Source organism: Chionomys nivalis, chromosome 1, assembly GCF_950005125.1.
Source record: "Chionomys nivalis chromosome 1, mChiNiv1.1, whole genome shotgun sequence".
In the NCBI taxonomy this organism is placed as follows: Eukaryota; Metazoa; Chordata; class Mammalia; order Rodentia; family Cricetidae; genus Chionomys; species Chionomys nivalis.
In genome coordinates this window covers 83431167-83447922 of record NC_080086.1, presented here as the reverse complement: position 1 = coordinate 83447922, position 16756 = coordinate 83431167, and the positions used below count along the sequence as shown (strand labels likewise).

At 41.1% G+C, this 16756-nt stretch overlaps 1 protein-coding gene across 1 annotated transcript in view; it reads right to left on the bottom strand.

Moving 5' to 3' along the window:
• Nucleotides 1-16756, bottom strand: part of Il12rb2 (interleukin 12 receptor subunit beta 2) — a 75014-nt gene that overhangs the window by 2508 nt on the left and 55750 nt on the right. The window contains exons 10-15 of the mRNA XM_057781132.1: nucleotides 15624-15824; nucleotides 11100-11198; nucleotides 10855-11013; nucleotides 6254-6391; nucleotides 5740-5830; nucleotides 2412-2511 (exon numbers count right to left, since the gene is read on the bottom strand). Of these exons, the coding sequence (XP_057637115.1) occupies nucleotides 2412-2511; nucleotides 5740-5830; nucleotides 6254-6391; nucleotides 10855-11013; nucleotides 11100-11198; nucleotides 15624-15824 (788 nt within the window). The remainder of the gene's footprint in view (nucleotides 1-2411; nucleotides 2512-5739; nucleotides 5831-6253; nucleotides 6392-10854; nucleotides 11014-11099; nucleotides 11199-15623; nucleotides 15825-16756) is intronic.

Sequence of the window (16756 nt, the reverse complement as noted above, 5' to 3'; positions counted from 1 at the left end):
AATATGTTTTTTTTTTGAAACACTGTAGAGGTCAAACTATGTGGGCTGTGGGGTTGTCTCAAAGTCTTCAACTAAATTTATAAAGAGTATTCATAAATTTTATTTTGTGGGTATGAATGTTTTGCCTGCATCTATGTACTGTAACTCATGTGTGAAGTACCTACAGAATACAGAAGACATCGGACCTAGGGGTAGTAATTGTGAGCCACCTTTTGGGTGCTAGTAACTGAGCCCAGGTCCTCCCTAGCAAGAACAAGTGCTCTTAACCATTGAGTCATCTCTCCAGCTCCTAAAAGCTACTTATTTTTTCCAATTAAATTGATTATTTTTGCAAAGTTCATAGGTCAAATAGAAGACTCCCTATTTATTCTCAACTTCACTCCAGAGGCAGCCACCATAATGGGCTTATGTATTTGGCAGGCTTCTATAAAGGCCATCTCCCTCATACCCAGGAAAACTACATTAAGCAAGTGTTTCAAACTTTGACTTTATTTATTTATTTTTGTGAGACTCAATGATAGCTCACATTGTTCCTGCTTTAGACTGCCCTGTTCAGGGATTATATGCACATACATATGTGCACTTGTGAGTTAAAAACTGTTAAGCATATCCAAGTCTTGTCTCTCCTTTATACATGTTTTACTTGTACTTTATTGCTGTGATACATGTGCTTCTGCCATGTGACTTTGGGCATGTGTTTACGTGCCAGCTCTGCTACTTTACTGTCAAAACTTTTGCATATCTTATTTGGCATTTTGTCCAGCCTGTAGCATCTGTTTGCCTCTATTTCCCAGTCAATGTCCATAGGGAATGTGAAGGTCTGTGTTTCACCCGTCCCAGAGCTGCCTCCTATTGTGGTTTAGGCTTAGACTGTCAAGCTCAGTTGATTCAAATCCTGGTACTTGAATCCTCTCTAATGCCAGCAAGGCACCTTATGAGGCCTTGTGATTTATCCTTGAACTCCCATAGATGATTGTATCCAGTGAGGGCTATTGTGTGGACACCTCCCTGGTGAGTCTGTTCACCTCTGAGGTAAGGGCCACTAGAAATATTCCTCATCCTGTGTTTAAAGGTCTGTTGTAAGGTGTAATGTCTTCATATCCTGCTTGAAAATGAATTTAGGACCCATTGTTTATCACAGTATTGGGCAAGTTATTTGGCTCTCTGCTTCAGTTTCTTCATCTGAATAATCAGGATAATACTATGACTTATAGCTGCCAATAAATTGTTGATATATGAAATTAAAAGTGCCTGCTTACATAGGAAATAATATGTAGGTTACATAGAAAGTATTGGCGCACTATAATTATGTACTTAACTAGTACATACATAATATAGTGTATTGTGAATATGCATCTATCATTGTCATTATTCTTGCTATTGTAATTTAATGGAAACAAAAATCCCTCAATGGAAAGAAGTCTCCAAGTATGACTGTTCTTGGGAAGAAAATGAAAAGTGGACATGGTGGATTATGCCCATAATCCCAGCACTTGGGAGGCAGGAGGATATCTGTGAGTTTGAGACCAATCTGAGCTAGAAACACTAGCTCAAAAACGCTTCAACACAAAAGTAAAAAGCATTTGACTCACATTGTTTCCCCTTCAGTAATAAAATGTGAAATGCTGACACTTGGTACTCAGATAGTTGGGCAAGTTACCCAAGATGCACATATTACCATGTGTGCAACAGAAAGCAGGGTCCTCCAGAACCAATTGCAAAGATGCTGAACTGCAGTGACTTAAATTAAAACAGGTGATTAGGAGCAGTTCCTCTGAGCAGAGGCTGGGTCACTGCTTCTGACTTAAGGAAGTAAATCAAGAGAATCTTGAAAAAAGGCTTTCAGGGCTCACAACAACAGGAAAGATTGGCATGTGGTTTCCTTTCCTTCTTGCCCTTTAGATGCCACAACTTTCAGTTCTCCAGAGATACCCCATCTTTCTCCTGTAAGCAGTGACAAAGCCCCTTCTCTATCCGCAGTGCTCTTTCACTTTATGCTGAGCTATTTCTTCCATAATACCTTTTCTTTATGCAATGTCTTCCCACAAAAATTAAAACTCCTGTGTTCTGTGCTCCCACAGGATTGGGAAAGTTAAATTCATTTGCCTGTATTTGGAACAGTCAGTTTACAGGGTGCTGTTCCAAATGGCAAATGATCAAACTTGCTTTTTCCTTTTGAAGTAAGTTAAGTAAGGAGGGGCATGAAAGCTCATGGAGGCATAAAGCCTGGTAGGTCTTAAGCTCATGGGCTTCAGAAGTTCTCATGCATGGACTGTTTTTGAGTCCAGAAGAAAACAGTGATGACTCATTATCAACTCAGCTCACCCGCAGAATCTTATTCCTGGGAGGATTTCCTTAGATGTAGTCATCACTAGCACTATACTAGCTGCCAATGTGACTTTGTACCTTACCTCCACAATGGGGTACTTTTTTACCCAAGTGCTGTTTGCTGGATCTGGAATGGTTCTGCAATACCAGTGAGGTCTGAGAGTAGAGAGGAAAGCAAATGCCCTATAAATAAGAAAACAGTGATATTTGGTTAAATATGTGTCCAAAGGCATAAGCTCTCGCTGCAGTTATTTAAGGGAGAGGATTCTTTTGTATGGAAAGAGTAAAAGACAAAAACCCTTAAACATTGTCGAAGGCTGGATGACAGTAAGTTAGAGTTGCCACTTAGAGTTGCTAAATAAACTAAAAAATGTTGCTCCACTTAGTTTTTAGTTATCTCTTACTATTTAGCCATGCATTAATTCATCAAGTAACATTAACTATGCTATCAGTACAGTAACATACTGGGAATAGAAGAGCAAAGCTTGGGGATCTTACTAATGAGCTAATTAGAGTTTGTAATACAATATTTGTATTGAATGAATATTTTTTGTAATGAATATTTAAAATAGTATACAGAATAGTGTAATATCTTGAATATAATCATGTTTGAAATGCCAAGGAAAGGTCATTCTAGAGAAATATCTGCTAACACTGGTTATAGTTTGATCAGAAGAAATAAAGAGGTCTTGTGATGAGAAAAATTTCAAGAAGCTTATAAATGCACTTGACAAACTATTGGACACTAAAGAATCAAAACCAGCCTGGCAGTGGTGAGACACACCTTTAGTCTCAGAGGAGGCAGAGGCTGGAGGATCTCTGAGGCCAGTCTGGTCTATGGAGAAAGTTCCAGGATAGCTATGGTGGTTACACAGAGAAACCCTGTCTCAAAAAGACCCCCCGCCAATCTCAACCAATTTAAAGTATAGTTCAAAGACTGATAAACTTTGATGAAGAAAGGCCAGCTATGTTAGTGGTTCTCAATTTTAATGCTGCAGCCCTTACATACAGTTCCTCATGTTGTCACTTCAATCACAAAATTATTTTCATTGTTACATCATAACTAATTTTGCTATTGTTGTGAATCATAGTGTAAATATCCAATATGCAACTTCTGTGAAAGGGTTGCTTGACCCCAAACGGGGTCACAACCCACAGGTTGAGAACCACTGTGTTAGATAGTTAGATATGCTATGTGGCAATGGTGTGTCATAGCTTGGATGTGATTCTCTTTGACTTCTAAGATAAACTTTATCAAAGTATTTTTAAACATTAGTCGGTTTTGTCTTTTTATGTATATGAATGTTTTGCCTGGTGCCCACAGAGGCCAGAAGAGGGCATTGGGTCCACTGGAACTAGAGTAACAGGCAGTTCTGAGCCACCATGTGGGTGCTAGGAAATGCACCATTTGCCCACTAGAAGAGCAGCTGGTGCTTTTTAACTGCAGAACCATGCATCCAGCCTTTTACAAAGTCTTTAAGGAGCTTTGCTTTGGTGATATCTTTAGGTAGACCTGCCAGACAAAGTGCACCAGCTAGGAGAATGTCATGTTAGTTGTATTTGGAACCTATTACTTGGCATTGGTGATCTTTTGGTAGATCTGCCAAAGTGCACCGGTTGGCAAAATGGGCTATTACTTGGCAAACTGAAGAAAGCTTCACGTTGAAGAATGAATTGATTTTCCTTTGCAAAATAATGTTTTTTAAAATTAATTTTAAAAGATTTAAATATTTTATATTGGTATGAGTTCACATGTGCTATCATGCATGTCAAATCAAAGACCAACTTGGGTGGGTTCTAGGGATCAATGAATCTGTCATCAGACTTGGTGATAAGTTCCTTTACCCAATTTTTATATAATAGATAGTTTTATAGAATAGATAGGTAAAATAAAGTCACCTATGGTTTGTTTCGAGATATAACCACCATTTATGCTGTGTCGTGTATCTTTGGGGCAGAGTGTTCATCACCACTCGATATTCTATTTCCTCCTTTTTCCTCAGTTCAGGATCTTGATTTGTCGGGATGACAGTGAATGCAGCTAAAAAACCATAAAGTTAGCCACTCTTGCCTCACTGAGTTTTGTCTATTGAGATGTAACTGCAAGTATCATGTACAGCCTTCAAGCTCTTTAAAAGGGAAGACTGACCCCTTTTCCTTTTTCCCCCGATTGTAGAATATAATAGCTATAGTTCCCACAGCCGTGAGATCACAGGGTGAAAAGTCACACAGATGCTATAGGATGATATAGTGCAATATATCATCTAAATTAGGATAGTGCAATAGGAAATTTGTTCCTGTCATCTTTGGAGCTACCAAAGGAGCCCTTTACCCAGGTAAGAACCTGCTACACGCTTATATAGATTCAGGCCAGTAGAGTACACATAACCAATTACATATTGAGAGCTTGTTAGGAGGTTCTAACGGGAACATAACTACTCACACCCTTGATAGAAGAACAGTCCTCGACCTGGGAAAGGAATTCTTGGGGTGTACCTGTGGGAAGCACTGCATAGAGTGACGAGGCAGGAAGGAGACCTTTCTAATTAGCCAGGTGAGCTGAGTCACACTAGTGCAGTGTCAGATGTTGCAGGCAGACTGCCTGCTCCTCAACTGTGTATGGAATATGTTTCTGTGTATGCACTATTTCAAAATGCAAAAATACTGTTTGCAAAATTTAAAAACTAATAGAACATTACATCGAACTTCAATATCTTTAGTGGATAAACAGTAAGTTATTTGCATGTGGTTTAGTCTCGCTGAGTATAGCATGTAGGCTATTTGAAATATTTTCCTTATGACCAGTATTTCAGTAAGCATATTTTCATTAACTATATACATACATATATGATATATTTTGAATATATTTGGAATTTTAAAGTTAGAGGTAAACTTTTAAAAATTTAACATACATTTCGCCAAAAAGGTTGAATAAATTTATTCTACTACCAGTGATGTTTCTACCTGACCCACAGCAGCAATGACCTCTATTTTTAAAATACATTTACAGAACTGGAGAGATGGCTCAGTGGGTACTAGTATGTGTTGTGCAGGCATGTGGATCTGGTTCACTTCCTTGGAACTCATAAAAACCAATTAAAATCAGTCATGTGTGCCTACAAGCCCAGTGTTGGGGAGAGGAAACAGGAGAATCCTGGGAGTTAGCTGGCCCACCAACCTAGCTTAAATGTCAACTTTAAGAGTCAAGAAAAGACCCTGAAAGGGAATAAGGCTGGCAGCATAAAGGAACACATCCAACATCCTTGCATGCCCTCCACATATCTACGCATAGCTGCATGTTTTCCCGTATGTACATACACATGTATACCACACACACACACACACACACACACACACACATACTCAACACACATATTAAATTGGGGGGGGTGTATAACCAACTCAACTCACTTTTGCCGGAAGGGACGAACTGAGAAAATGCCCACCGTGATGATAGCAATGCAAATGCTTGATGCCACAAATGCTTTCCAATTGGCTTTGCCTGGAAAGTTAGCAAATCTTGTTATAGTGTTATCTTCAGTAAATCATCTGGACCTTAACCCACAGTGCATGGGTACTTGGGTTTAGGAACAAAACCAATTCAGTTTTAACTATTCTGTTAGGAGGATACTATGGGGACCCAATTATATATTCAAAGAGGCACTCGAGCCCTACAAGGGCTTCCCTAGCTCACAAGTGTGGAAAATATACAATGGTGTATATACATCCCACAGAGCTTCCTGGATGAGGGGTAGTATTTCTACTGCATTTTGAAGATGAGTTGGCACTGTCTTCATGCAGGCGGTGTGGTGGGAGGGCAGCATATAGTTCAACAGCAAGTGTGAAGTGCTTGCAAGGAAGTCAGTCCAGGGGGAAAGGGCCTGTGCCAGAGTCCACAGCAGACTGGCTGTCTGTAGCTTCTTACCCTGTGGACAAAATTCCCTTTGGTTTCCTTGGGGACTTTCCCCAGCAGCAGTCAGAGCTGTCATCCATAGGACATACGTCACTCCGGGCTGCAGGCTGCTTACTGGAGATGAGTTTTGGGAGTGTCTGTATGGAATTTCTGAAAGGAAAACACAGCTGTGTAAGGGAAATAAGCAACGTGGGTACTCACCTATTTTTGTTGCATTGTTTGGTTTGAGAGAAGCATATTGCTGTTTTAACAGCATCAAAATTCAACACTTAGGCCGGGCGGTGGTGGCGCACGCCTTTAATCCCAGCACTCGGGAGGCAGAGGCAGGCGGATCTCTGTGAGTTCGAGACCAGCCTGGTCTACAAGAGCTAGTTCCAGAACAGGCTCCAAAACCACAGAGAAACCCTGTCTCGAAAAAAAATTCAATAGGCGTGGTCATTTGTGAAGCCTTGTTACTATAGCAAGCAGTCTTTTTCATGATAAAGATATTCTGAAAGAATTGTTATTTTTGCTTCAAAAATTATTTAGTTGAAGCAATTCTTTTGTTTTCTACATCTGTATTTTCATATATGTTTATATAATTATGGAGATTAGTGTAAAACTTTTTAAGATAATAGATTTTTTTTTCTTTTTTGAGACAGGGTTTCACTGCATAGGTCTTTCTGTCTGTCCTGGAACTCATTCTGTAGACCATGATGGACTTGAACTCCTAGAGATCCACCTGCCTCTGCCTCTTGAATACTAGGATTAAAGATGTGTCACCACCTACCCTAAGATAATATATTTTAAAAAAATCTATAGCAATTAATGAAACATTTACTTGAAGCTCTTTTACATTTGTTTTTTCATTTAAGAATTATTTAATTTTATGTGTATGGGTGTTTGCCTTCATGTATGACTGTGTACCAAGTATGTGCGTGGTGCCCTCAGAGTGCAGAAGAGGGCACCAGTTATGAAACTTGAGGTGCATACAGTGATAGGCTGTCATGAGGGTGCTGAGAATTGAACCTGTATCCTCTGCAAGGGCAGCCCATGCTCTTAACTGCTGAGCCATCTTTCCAGCCTCTATTTGAAAATTTTAGACTGTGCTTTTGCTCTTTTTGTTAGGCTCTGGTCTTGAACTCACAGTGCCTAGCTTCAGTTTGACATAAAACTATTAAAAAATAGAGACTTCCTTGGTTCCCAGGTGGCACTTCTTATGCTCTAACCCTCCTATAGCTTCTCTGCAAGTGAAGCGTGTGTGTGGAGTGATGTATGGATGCTGCTTTTCTCCTGCAGGAAACACAGGTAGTTGTAGCCTGTAGTAAACGCAGTTTTCTGGAGTGGGTTTTAAGGTGCCCTCTCAACAACTGGGGAGGGATGCTGAGTGTGGTAGTGCCAGCATGTATTTTCAGCATGTGGGAATCAGAGGAGGGCTGGAAAATCAAGGTCAGAGGGGGTAGTCTGTAGCTTTGCTAAAAGTGTTTGCTTCCTATGCACAATCTCCTGGGTTTCATTCTCAGCATCTGCAAAGGCAGAAATTGAACAGCAGTAGCTGCTGGCTCACTCAGACAGCCTGTGCCTATGCTGAGGACCACAGTGGAAACTGTGTCTAACTTCATAAATGGGCCCATGGACAGTTACAGATGCCTGTCGGCTGCTCTGAACACACAGCACCGCTTCAGAGAATTCACCACGTGACAGGAAGAACAAACTCTGCCCACTAGTCTGTTTTTACTTATTATGGGTAGGTAATAAGAAGGAGCCCTGGAATGTTCCTTCTGCCCCACTGAAAAGGGCTGAGGCCTGAGCAGACCATTTCATAGACACTATCAGAACAACCGCTGTATTTTACAAACTGTTGAGAAAAATATCTTGTGGAAGATTCCGAGGTCTACTATAGCCTGGTGAAATAGCTTACACAGACTTAAGCAATATGATTAAGTGGATGTGTGTGAGTATTCCTATTCCCAAAGGAGGGGATTTAATTTTTTTTTTTTTTTAAGGAAGAGCTTCTGTTGGTTTTGCAGGCACCAGGGAACTGTGTGATATGTCCTGGGCTGGGGAAGTGAGATGAGACACTGGAACAGAAAGGAGGGGATGTCTATGGTGTGATGGGCTGGTAATGTTCATTTGCACATACATATTTGAAGAACAAAAATAGCAGCTGATGTGGGGAGGTGCGAGTGGTGGAGTCAGCAGTTTTGTTGGCAAAATAGGCTGAGTTGTGTAATGGGAGAAGTCAAGCAAGAAAGACTGGTCCTGCTGCTTCTGGGGTGATTCCCAGGAGAGATAAAGGGATCCCTTCAAGGCTCAGTGGGTTTCAGTGGGTGGAAATTTAAACGGGTGGTTCGGTGACAAATTCAGATGAATTTAGAAGGGTGTGATCACTGCTGACCGTCTGAAAGACTGTGGCAATGAAATCAAGAAGACCAGGCTGAACAGATGCACTGATAGTGGGAATGAATTCAACCACTTGTTATTCAATGAATACCGTGCTTAGTAAGTGCACCTACTATCTCTCTGGCCGTGTTCTAGAAGAGAGAAATGGTGATCGAATTGCCATAGCTTGTGTCCTTGAATGCTTAGACAGTTTTGGACAAACAGCCCGGCAGTATCATGTGTCTTGCAGAAGGGAGGTGTGCTTACCTAGCACATACGGCCATGCCAGCAGATATCCAGACAACAGGCTGTGCACTGAGATGCTGGGGCACTTTTAATTCTTCACTCACCTCACTTGTCCTTGTAGAGCTAGTGACAAAGAACTGATACTTCCACATATGTTTGTACTGCTCTGTGGGACTGGGTACCTAAACCAAGCAGACAGGGTTGGGCCCCTTTCTCTTGGCACTGGCAACATTCCTCCTGTTATCAGGTCCCTTTTCTTTTCAGATGTCTTGTTTCTTCTTGAACTTTCCCATCTAGAATTGATCTTGAGTTTACTGCTTTCTGGTTGCACTGTCCTACTGTAGTGGTTATTTAGACTTTTCTAGCTCTCGGCACACGGAAGGCTCTGAGGATAAGGAATGGGGCTTACTCACCAATATGTGCTTACTGGATTAAGTGGGAATATAATCTAGACTAGTAAAAATCAGATTGTGAATCTTGCCTTTTAGCTTATTTAAAAATAGCGCTGTATAGGCTCGAGAAGCAACGAATCTGTGACAAAATATAGTAGGTTATTTTCAACATCTACCGCAACAGCTACAAGAACCAACTAACCACATTGATCTTGGTGGCTGTAAGTAGCATTGCTTTAAATGTTGCTAAAAGGAAAATAATTTTGGGGGCAAATATAACAGGAAGGATCCCAAATAGCCCATGAAAAGGCCAGTTGATTCGCCAGTCTTTGGAAGGCCTCTTAGAATTGTCTTATCCTGATGAGTCTGGTGACAGATTAGCTAGCAAATGATGGAAAGTCCACAGAGCTGTTAATTAAGAATGAGTCAACTCACAGACACAGAGGTGGAAAGATCATTGAAAGTGCAGGTCCAAATAGAAAAAAACCCCAGCACGTTTTTGTGTGTGCATTAATTTCTTCCCTGGAGGAATATATACAGAGCAGCCCAAGATATTTTATTTTCTCTCAAAACTAATTATAAAAATTAACAGTGAGGCATAACTGAGGGAAACGTCAAGAGAGAAGACAACTTCTCTCAAGGTTCCTAGGCAAAAAGCTCTCTTGCATCAACGCTCTGGAGCCTGCCACTCAAGCAGTCTTGCATTCTTGAGCCCATAGCTTGAGCCAAGGGAGGGATGAAAATGCCCCTTCTTCCTACAAATGCTCCTGAAACAGAGAAGGCCAAGATACAACAACAAATAAAAACAAAACGGCTCTGATTAGATCAAAGAACTGATGATCAGATCTTACAAGTGATTAGTTCCATGAAGGAATGATTTATGAAAACATATGAGATAATGCCCCAGTCAGAATTGATTGTAATCATTTTGCTTTTTCAGCCAAAACCCAATTATAGTTCATAAGGAATTATCTAAACTGTGATGTATTTTATCCATTCCAAGAAGAAAATAATATGATGGTAATTGCAAACATGAAGAGTTAAGCAAGATCTAAATGTTTTGGAGTTCAAGGGTTTGTATAATTAGTAGTGAAGTGCCTTTACTGTTTGTTTCATTAAATTGCCAGCTCTGTTTTTAGAATCAATGCCATTTTAATCCTAGCTGTCTCGAGTGTCATATCCTCTTATTTGTTTAAGAACTCCTGCTAAACCGTAAGTTTTGGGTTGCAAAGCTGTCTTTATGTGTTTGTCCACCAGTTTAACAAAACCCACAAGTATTACTATTTGTAATTTGTTTTGACAAATTACATCTCACTGTTTACATGTAGCCCAGGCCTGCTTCTTGCCTTAGCCCTCCTAGTTTGTTCTTTGTGAGCAGGTGCTATGAGAGCCTGGCCCATTCACTTCATTTCTGTGTCTTTAACAGTTTCCTTAGCGTGTAACACATATTCAATAATTTTGCATGCGTGTATATGGGTGTCTATTTTTCATAATTCAACTCATTTCACAAGTGCTGACTTAGTACTAGCACTTGTGTGTAGTGAGGACATGCTCAGTCTGTGCTTTCCCAACGTCTAAACAGGAGGCCCCTCAGCACTTGGTTTTCACACATACCACAGAGCTCAGGCTGCGCAGCAGAGTCTCGTTCCTTCCAGTATATTCTGTAATAGAGGATGCAGCCCATTTGCTCCTGGGCTGGGATGCGGGACCAGGAAATAAAAAGGCTCTTTCTTTTCTCTGTGATGGCAATGATATGAGGGCCAGTCAAAGGTGCTGAGGAGAAAGACACAAGAAGTTTCTGTCACCCTCCAAATCCAAGCCACTAAACCACAAGCTTGAGGAAAGATCCTAAGGTTCACCTTTGTGCCTGGAGTCTCCCAGGGTGGAACTGCAACCTCCTTGGTCCTCTGACAGTGCATGCACCTGAATTTCATAACAGACGTAGGGATTGATGTTCTCTGCACAGAAAGGGAGTCGTTTTAATAACCACATCCAAATCATTTTTAGCTTTTCTTAGTTTGAGGAAAGAGCAGTCTGGACTGAGAATAAAGGGATGGACTAGGTTACAGTTTCCCAGCATCTTATTTTCCATTATTAGGTACCCCTTCCAAGAAATGTAGGGATTTTATTTATTTATTTTTGATAAATTCTATCTATGTAGCCCATACTTGTTTCAAATTCATAGCAATCCTTCTGCCTCAACCTTCTTAGGCCAAGAGTTCAGACATACATTACTATGCCTAGTTTCTTCATTTAAGAGAACAGAGTAATTGTTCTTAAAAAGGAGATAAAGACCTTTAAGAAGCTCTGATGAAGATTTAAACATATCCATATAAATACAAGCATGCAGAATATTGGATTCTACAAATGAGTCCCTTGTTTATATGAAGCCGCTGAAATTGTGCAGATATAGCACCTCAGAGGCTTTCCTATGGCACACTGGTGTCCCATACTCTTATAATTGACTAGGACTTTATGTCTTTTTGGGCTGCAGAGGAATTTTACCTCACACAGTTATTGCCTAAATTGTGTGTGTGTGTGTATGTGTGTGTGTGTTACATGAAAGTCCATTAAATCATCCCACAACCATTGTTGGAAGAGAGCCTGATAAGATCAGATTTACATGAGAGTGGGCACCAACGTGAGATCATAAACCAGAGAAAAGTGGAGAAGACACTTGCCACCTTAGTCTGCAGAGTGCCATGGGATCCCGGCTGAAGCGCAATGGAGGATAAGGGATCATATGTCCTTTGGAAGGGTCTGGTAAGTGGCTCTTATTTCCAGTGTTTGGTTAACTTTCCTGTCCCATGACCATCCCACTGTGCTGTTGAGATCTGGGAGTTCCTGATGAGCCTTGCAAAGCAAAATGTGAGCGAGGGCACTGCCCACAATCGAAAGCTGTGGGTTTTCTTCCTGTGAACTGCTTGCCCTCAGTCAAGGAGGAAATACATGGCTGTGTGTCTTCATTGACATTTTCCCTTTCAAGAAGAGCAAAGCCTTCCTAGCAAACATTTTTCCTGATTCTGACCTTAAGGAGTTACATATTTTTTAGATTATTTTGTATGAACACCACCCTCCCCCAGGGGTATCTGCTCCCCACCTTAAGAACCTTCAGTGGAAGAAGTCCACACTTGGAAGACTCTCATTTCCTTTGCAATGGGACCCAATTTCCAAGCTTATTTCATGTCACTATGCTAACCTTATATTCCCAACACCCTCGGGCAAAGGCCTTGTCTCTGTTTATAAGCTATTTTACGGACTTTTTTTTTCCTGAAGATATTTAGTTTCACCTCAGATGTGGGAGAAAGTAGGCATCTCTTCCACAAATAATGTAACTGAGAATCATTTTGTACACACCAAGACAAGCATGTGGGAGAGGGACGCACCTACTCTAGGTCTCACAGAGGAACTTCCAGACACTGAGATACAGTGGGCAGACAGAATGAGCTGATAGTCTCTAGCTCTGCCATTCCACAGTCCAGGAATCAGGTTTATTTTGACTCATTCCAGACCCTCTGATGATGTCCATACAGCCAGAGTCAGAAAAAGTTTGTAAGGGGAATAACGTCTGAATTTGTGAATTTTTCAGTTCAGCAGAAAATAATAGCAAACCAAATATTTCTAAGTGGCAGAACAATCTTAATAGGTTATTTTGCAACTTTATTCTGTTGTTTTTATTCAAATGCATTATTCAGAAGTGATTCTGAATATTTCATTTTATATACACTTTATGGTATTTATATAGAATTATATGATTTCCCAAAGAAAGGCAAGGTTCAAATTGCCCATGAGGGATGAATCTTTATATATATATAGTTGTTGTTTTGTTTTGTTTTGTTTTTTCGAGACAAGGTTTTTCTGTAGCTTTGATGCCTGTCCTGGAACTAACTCTTGCAGATTAGGCTGGCCTCGAACTCACAGAGATCCACCTGCCTCTGCCTCCTGAGTGCACGCCTTTAATCCCAGCACTCGAGATTAATCTTGATATTACCTCCCAGTTTAGGCACTGTTTCCTGTCCATGGGTCATTTGATTTGATGGGTCTGATAGGCCCTGAGGGAACTGGGACCACAGCAGAGCCTCCAGCTACCCGAGGGAAACTGGCACCACTGTAGAGCCTCCAGCTACCTGACGGAAACTGGCACCGCTGCGGAGCCCCCAGCTTCCTAAGGGAAACCAGCATCACTGCAGAGCCTTCAACTATCCCAGAAGCAAGCGACAAAGTTGCTCTCAAATCTGATGCTACCTTCTGGAGCGTGATAATGAGTGCATCCTTCAATTCCACCACTCAGCAGGCAGAGGTAGGAGGATCTCTGTGAGTTCTAAGCCAGCCAGAACTAGAGTGAGACCCTGTTTCAAACAACAACCAGAATTAATGCCTTCTTTTCTTATAATTTCCTTTCAGGGTTTGAATCTTGCTTTCCCGAGCAACCAAGGAAATGCACATATACTTTTGGATGTATAGATAATGAAACTGGCAAAAATAATCAAACCGCTTGTCTTATACCTTATAAATTTCTCTTCTATGGGATAAATGGTTTCCAAATGAAAAGTTCTAGATTCTCAGTGGCTTGCTCTTTTTTCTCTGGGTGCTCACTGTATGCAGCCTTGTATACTGGTAGAAACCTGGGCAGGCAGGCCATATAAGAGGCACCCAGTCAAGGACCAGCTCATATGTTATTGTATAATACGATATTTTTCTTCAAGTAAACCTTATTAAGCAGGTTTTATATGCATCCCTAGAGAGGAGTAATGATGCTCATGGTGGAACAACAATGTAGTTTAGTGTTTTGAGCTTGTAAATCTATTCAGTTCTTATTTCTGACACATTTAGTAGCAATTCCTTGGAAGCTAAATTATTTAGTACTTGAAATATGTTAAACTCTGTTCAGAGCATTTTCCATATATTAATACAGTCAGTCCTCATAGCCACTCAAATGAGGAAAGAGGGGCATAGCAGAAATCTGCCTAAGATCTATATAGCCAGACCATGAACCACAATACTGAACTTACATTTAAATTGACATTAGGTTCTCTCTAGTCCTTTTAATGTGCTTTCAGATACTTTTTCTCACTTTTTTGCAACCCCTGACAGAAACATCACTTAGGAATAGAGATCCCAATTTTCATATAACAGTTCAAATGACAAATAGCAGGATTGGGAATGAGGATCTCCTGGTTTTGCCATCTGTATGATGGGTTTAAAATAATGCCTCAGAAGCAATTATGTATCTTATAATTTCAGAATTTTCTTATCATATCTTATCTTGCATAAAAATAATGACCCAGTGCACAAAATTGTTTTGAGTTAAATGACTTTACAAAGATAAATGTATCTTTGTTAGGTTTCTGCCATATTTATTTGGTTCAATTATTCTTTTATCTTATTGGGCATGGTGCTAGGGGATATAATTCTCCCAAAAACATAAGCCTTCTTCAGTCAGTTGGTCCTCAAGTTAGTCCTGAGGGCTGTCTATTTATTTATTTATTTATTTATTTATTTATAAATATTTATTTAATATTTATTATGTAGACAATGTTCTGCCTGCATGTATCCCTGCAGGCCAGAAGAGGGCACCAGATCTCATTTATAGATGGTTGTAAGCCACCATGTGGTTGCTGGGAATTGAACTCAGGTCCTCTGGAAGAGCATCCAGGGCTCTTAACCTCTGAGCCATCTCTCCAGCCCTTATTTATTTGTTTTTCAAGACTCACTATGTAACTCTTGCTGTTCTTGAGCTCACTATGTAGACCAGTCTGGCCTTGAACTCCAGAGATTCACGTGTCTCTGCCTCCCAAGTCCTGGATTAAAGGCATGCACCACCACTTCTGGCTTACAGGGCAGTCTTGATGGACGCTAGGTTCCCACTGTTTAGGATTCTAATATAACATGTAACCCTCTGTAATTGAAGACAAAATTGCTTTGTCTCCCCAAATGTCTCGGCTTCTACCACTGTGATATAACAACATGTCCAAAGGCAGCCTTGAGAGGAAAAGGCTTATTCTATCTCACTGCTTGTAGTCTACCACCCAAGGAAGTCAGGGCCGGATTCATGGTGTGGTTCTAGAAGCAGTATCTGAGCCGTGGAAAAGTGCTGCTCACTGGCTTGCTCCTTACAACTTGCTCAGTCTGCTTTTTTAATAGCACGAACCACCTGCCCAGAGGTGCCACCTGGGATGGGCCCTCCCACATCAATTATTAAGACAAGACCCCACAGTTTTGCCTACAGGCCAGTCTTAGGGAGGCATTTTCTCAATTGTGATTCCCTCTTTATCTATTCTCAGACAGCTCTAACTTGTTAACGTGTTGACATAAAACTAGACAACCCGTCAAACAAATGGGAATTTAGTGGCTCTTTAGAAGAAATGTGAGCAGTGAGGTACCTGAAATCAGAGCAGACGTGTTGTTGGGAGGGATCCGCAGCCAGTGTAGGGGAAAGCTCACATTCCTTCCTGGTTCTAGAGCCCTCCATTCCACTATGTACACTCTAACAGCAGAGACGGCTTTCCCGGGAGGCTGCCAGGTCACCACAATGTTGTCCATGTTCTCTGACTTAGCAGATACCCAGGAAGGAGCCAGCAGCCCTTTGGAGGTGAGGAAGAGGAAGGACAAAATCAGAACGGATGAAGATAAAAATGGGAACTGGAGAGACGTCGCAGTCAGTCAAGTGTTTGAGGATGCTAATTCAATCACCATAACCCACTGGGGGAAAGCCAGGTGTGGCTGGTATGGTGCTGCACACTTGTACGCCCAGTCCTGTGGAGGTGGAGACAGGAAGGTTCCTGGAATGTCCAGCCAGCCTAACTAGCCTACGTAGTAAGTGAGAGACTTTTTTTTTTTCAACAACAAACAAAAAGCAAGATAGATCGTGCTTAAGGAATAACACCTACCTAAAGTTATCCTGTGGCTACATGTGCACACATGCATCTGCTCATACATGAACACACACACGCGCACACACACACACACACACTAAAATAACACACGACAGCTTATCCCAGCTAAGTTTTAGAAATCATCAGGCTCTCTTTAGGGACTTCCAGGTCAAGGTTTAAGTTCATGCTTTTCAGTCCATGGAGGATTAGCCTCAGCAGCTTGCTCTATAATCCAGGGTAGCTTTCTTTGTGGATTTATTTCTATTTGTATTTACTTACTGAATTCCCTCAAAGTGCTCACTCTGTTAAATGTAATATACACCCTTTTAATGATTGCCCATTTGTCTCCTTAAACGTAAATATATTGCTGAGAAGTAGTGTGACCCTTTGCTTGTGTCACAAATCACACCATGTTTTGTCAAACCTTTACACTTAGTTTTGTTTCTGGAATGGATTCATTCTCCTTCTTCATGTAAACCTAGCCCACTCCTTCCCACTTCTGCTAAGCCCCTTTCTCCTCTGCTCTCGAGTGACACAATGACACAGTGACACTGCAGCACCTCTGAGCATGCGCAAGACCATCCAGGATGTACATGCACAGGACTGCTTGGCTAGGGAGTGTCCCTCTGACTGATCTCCAA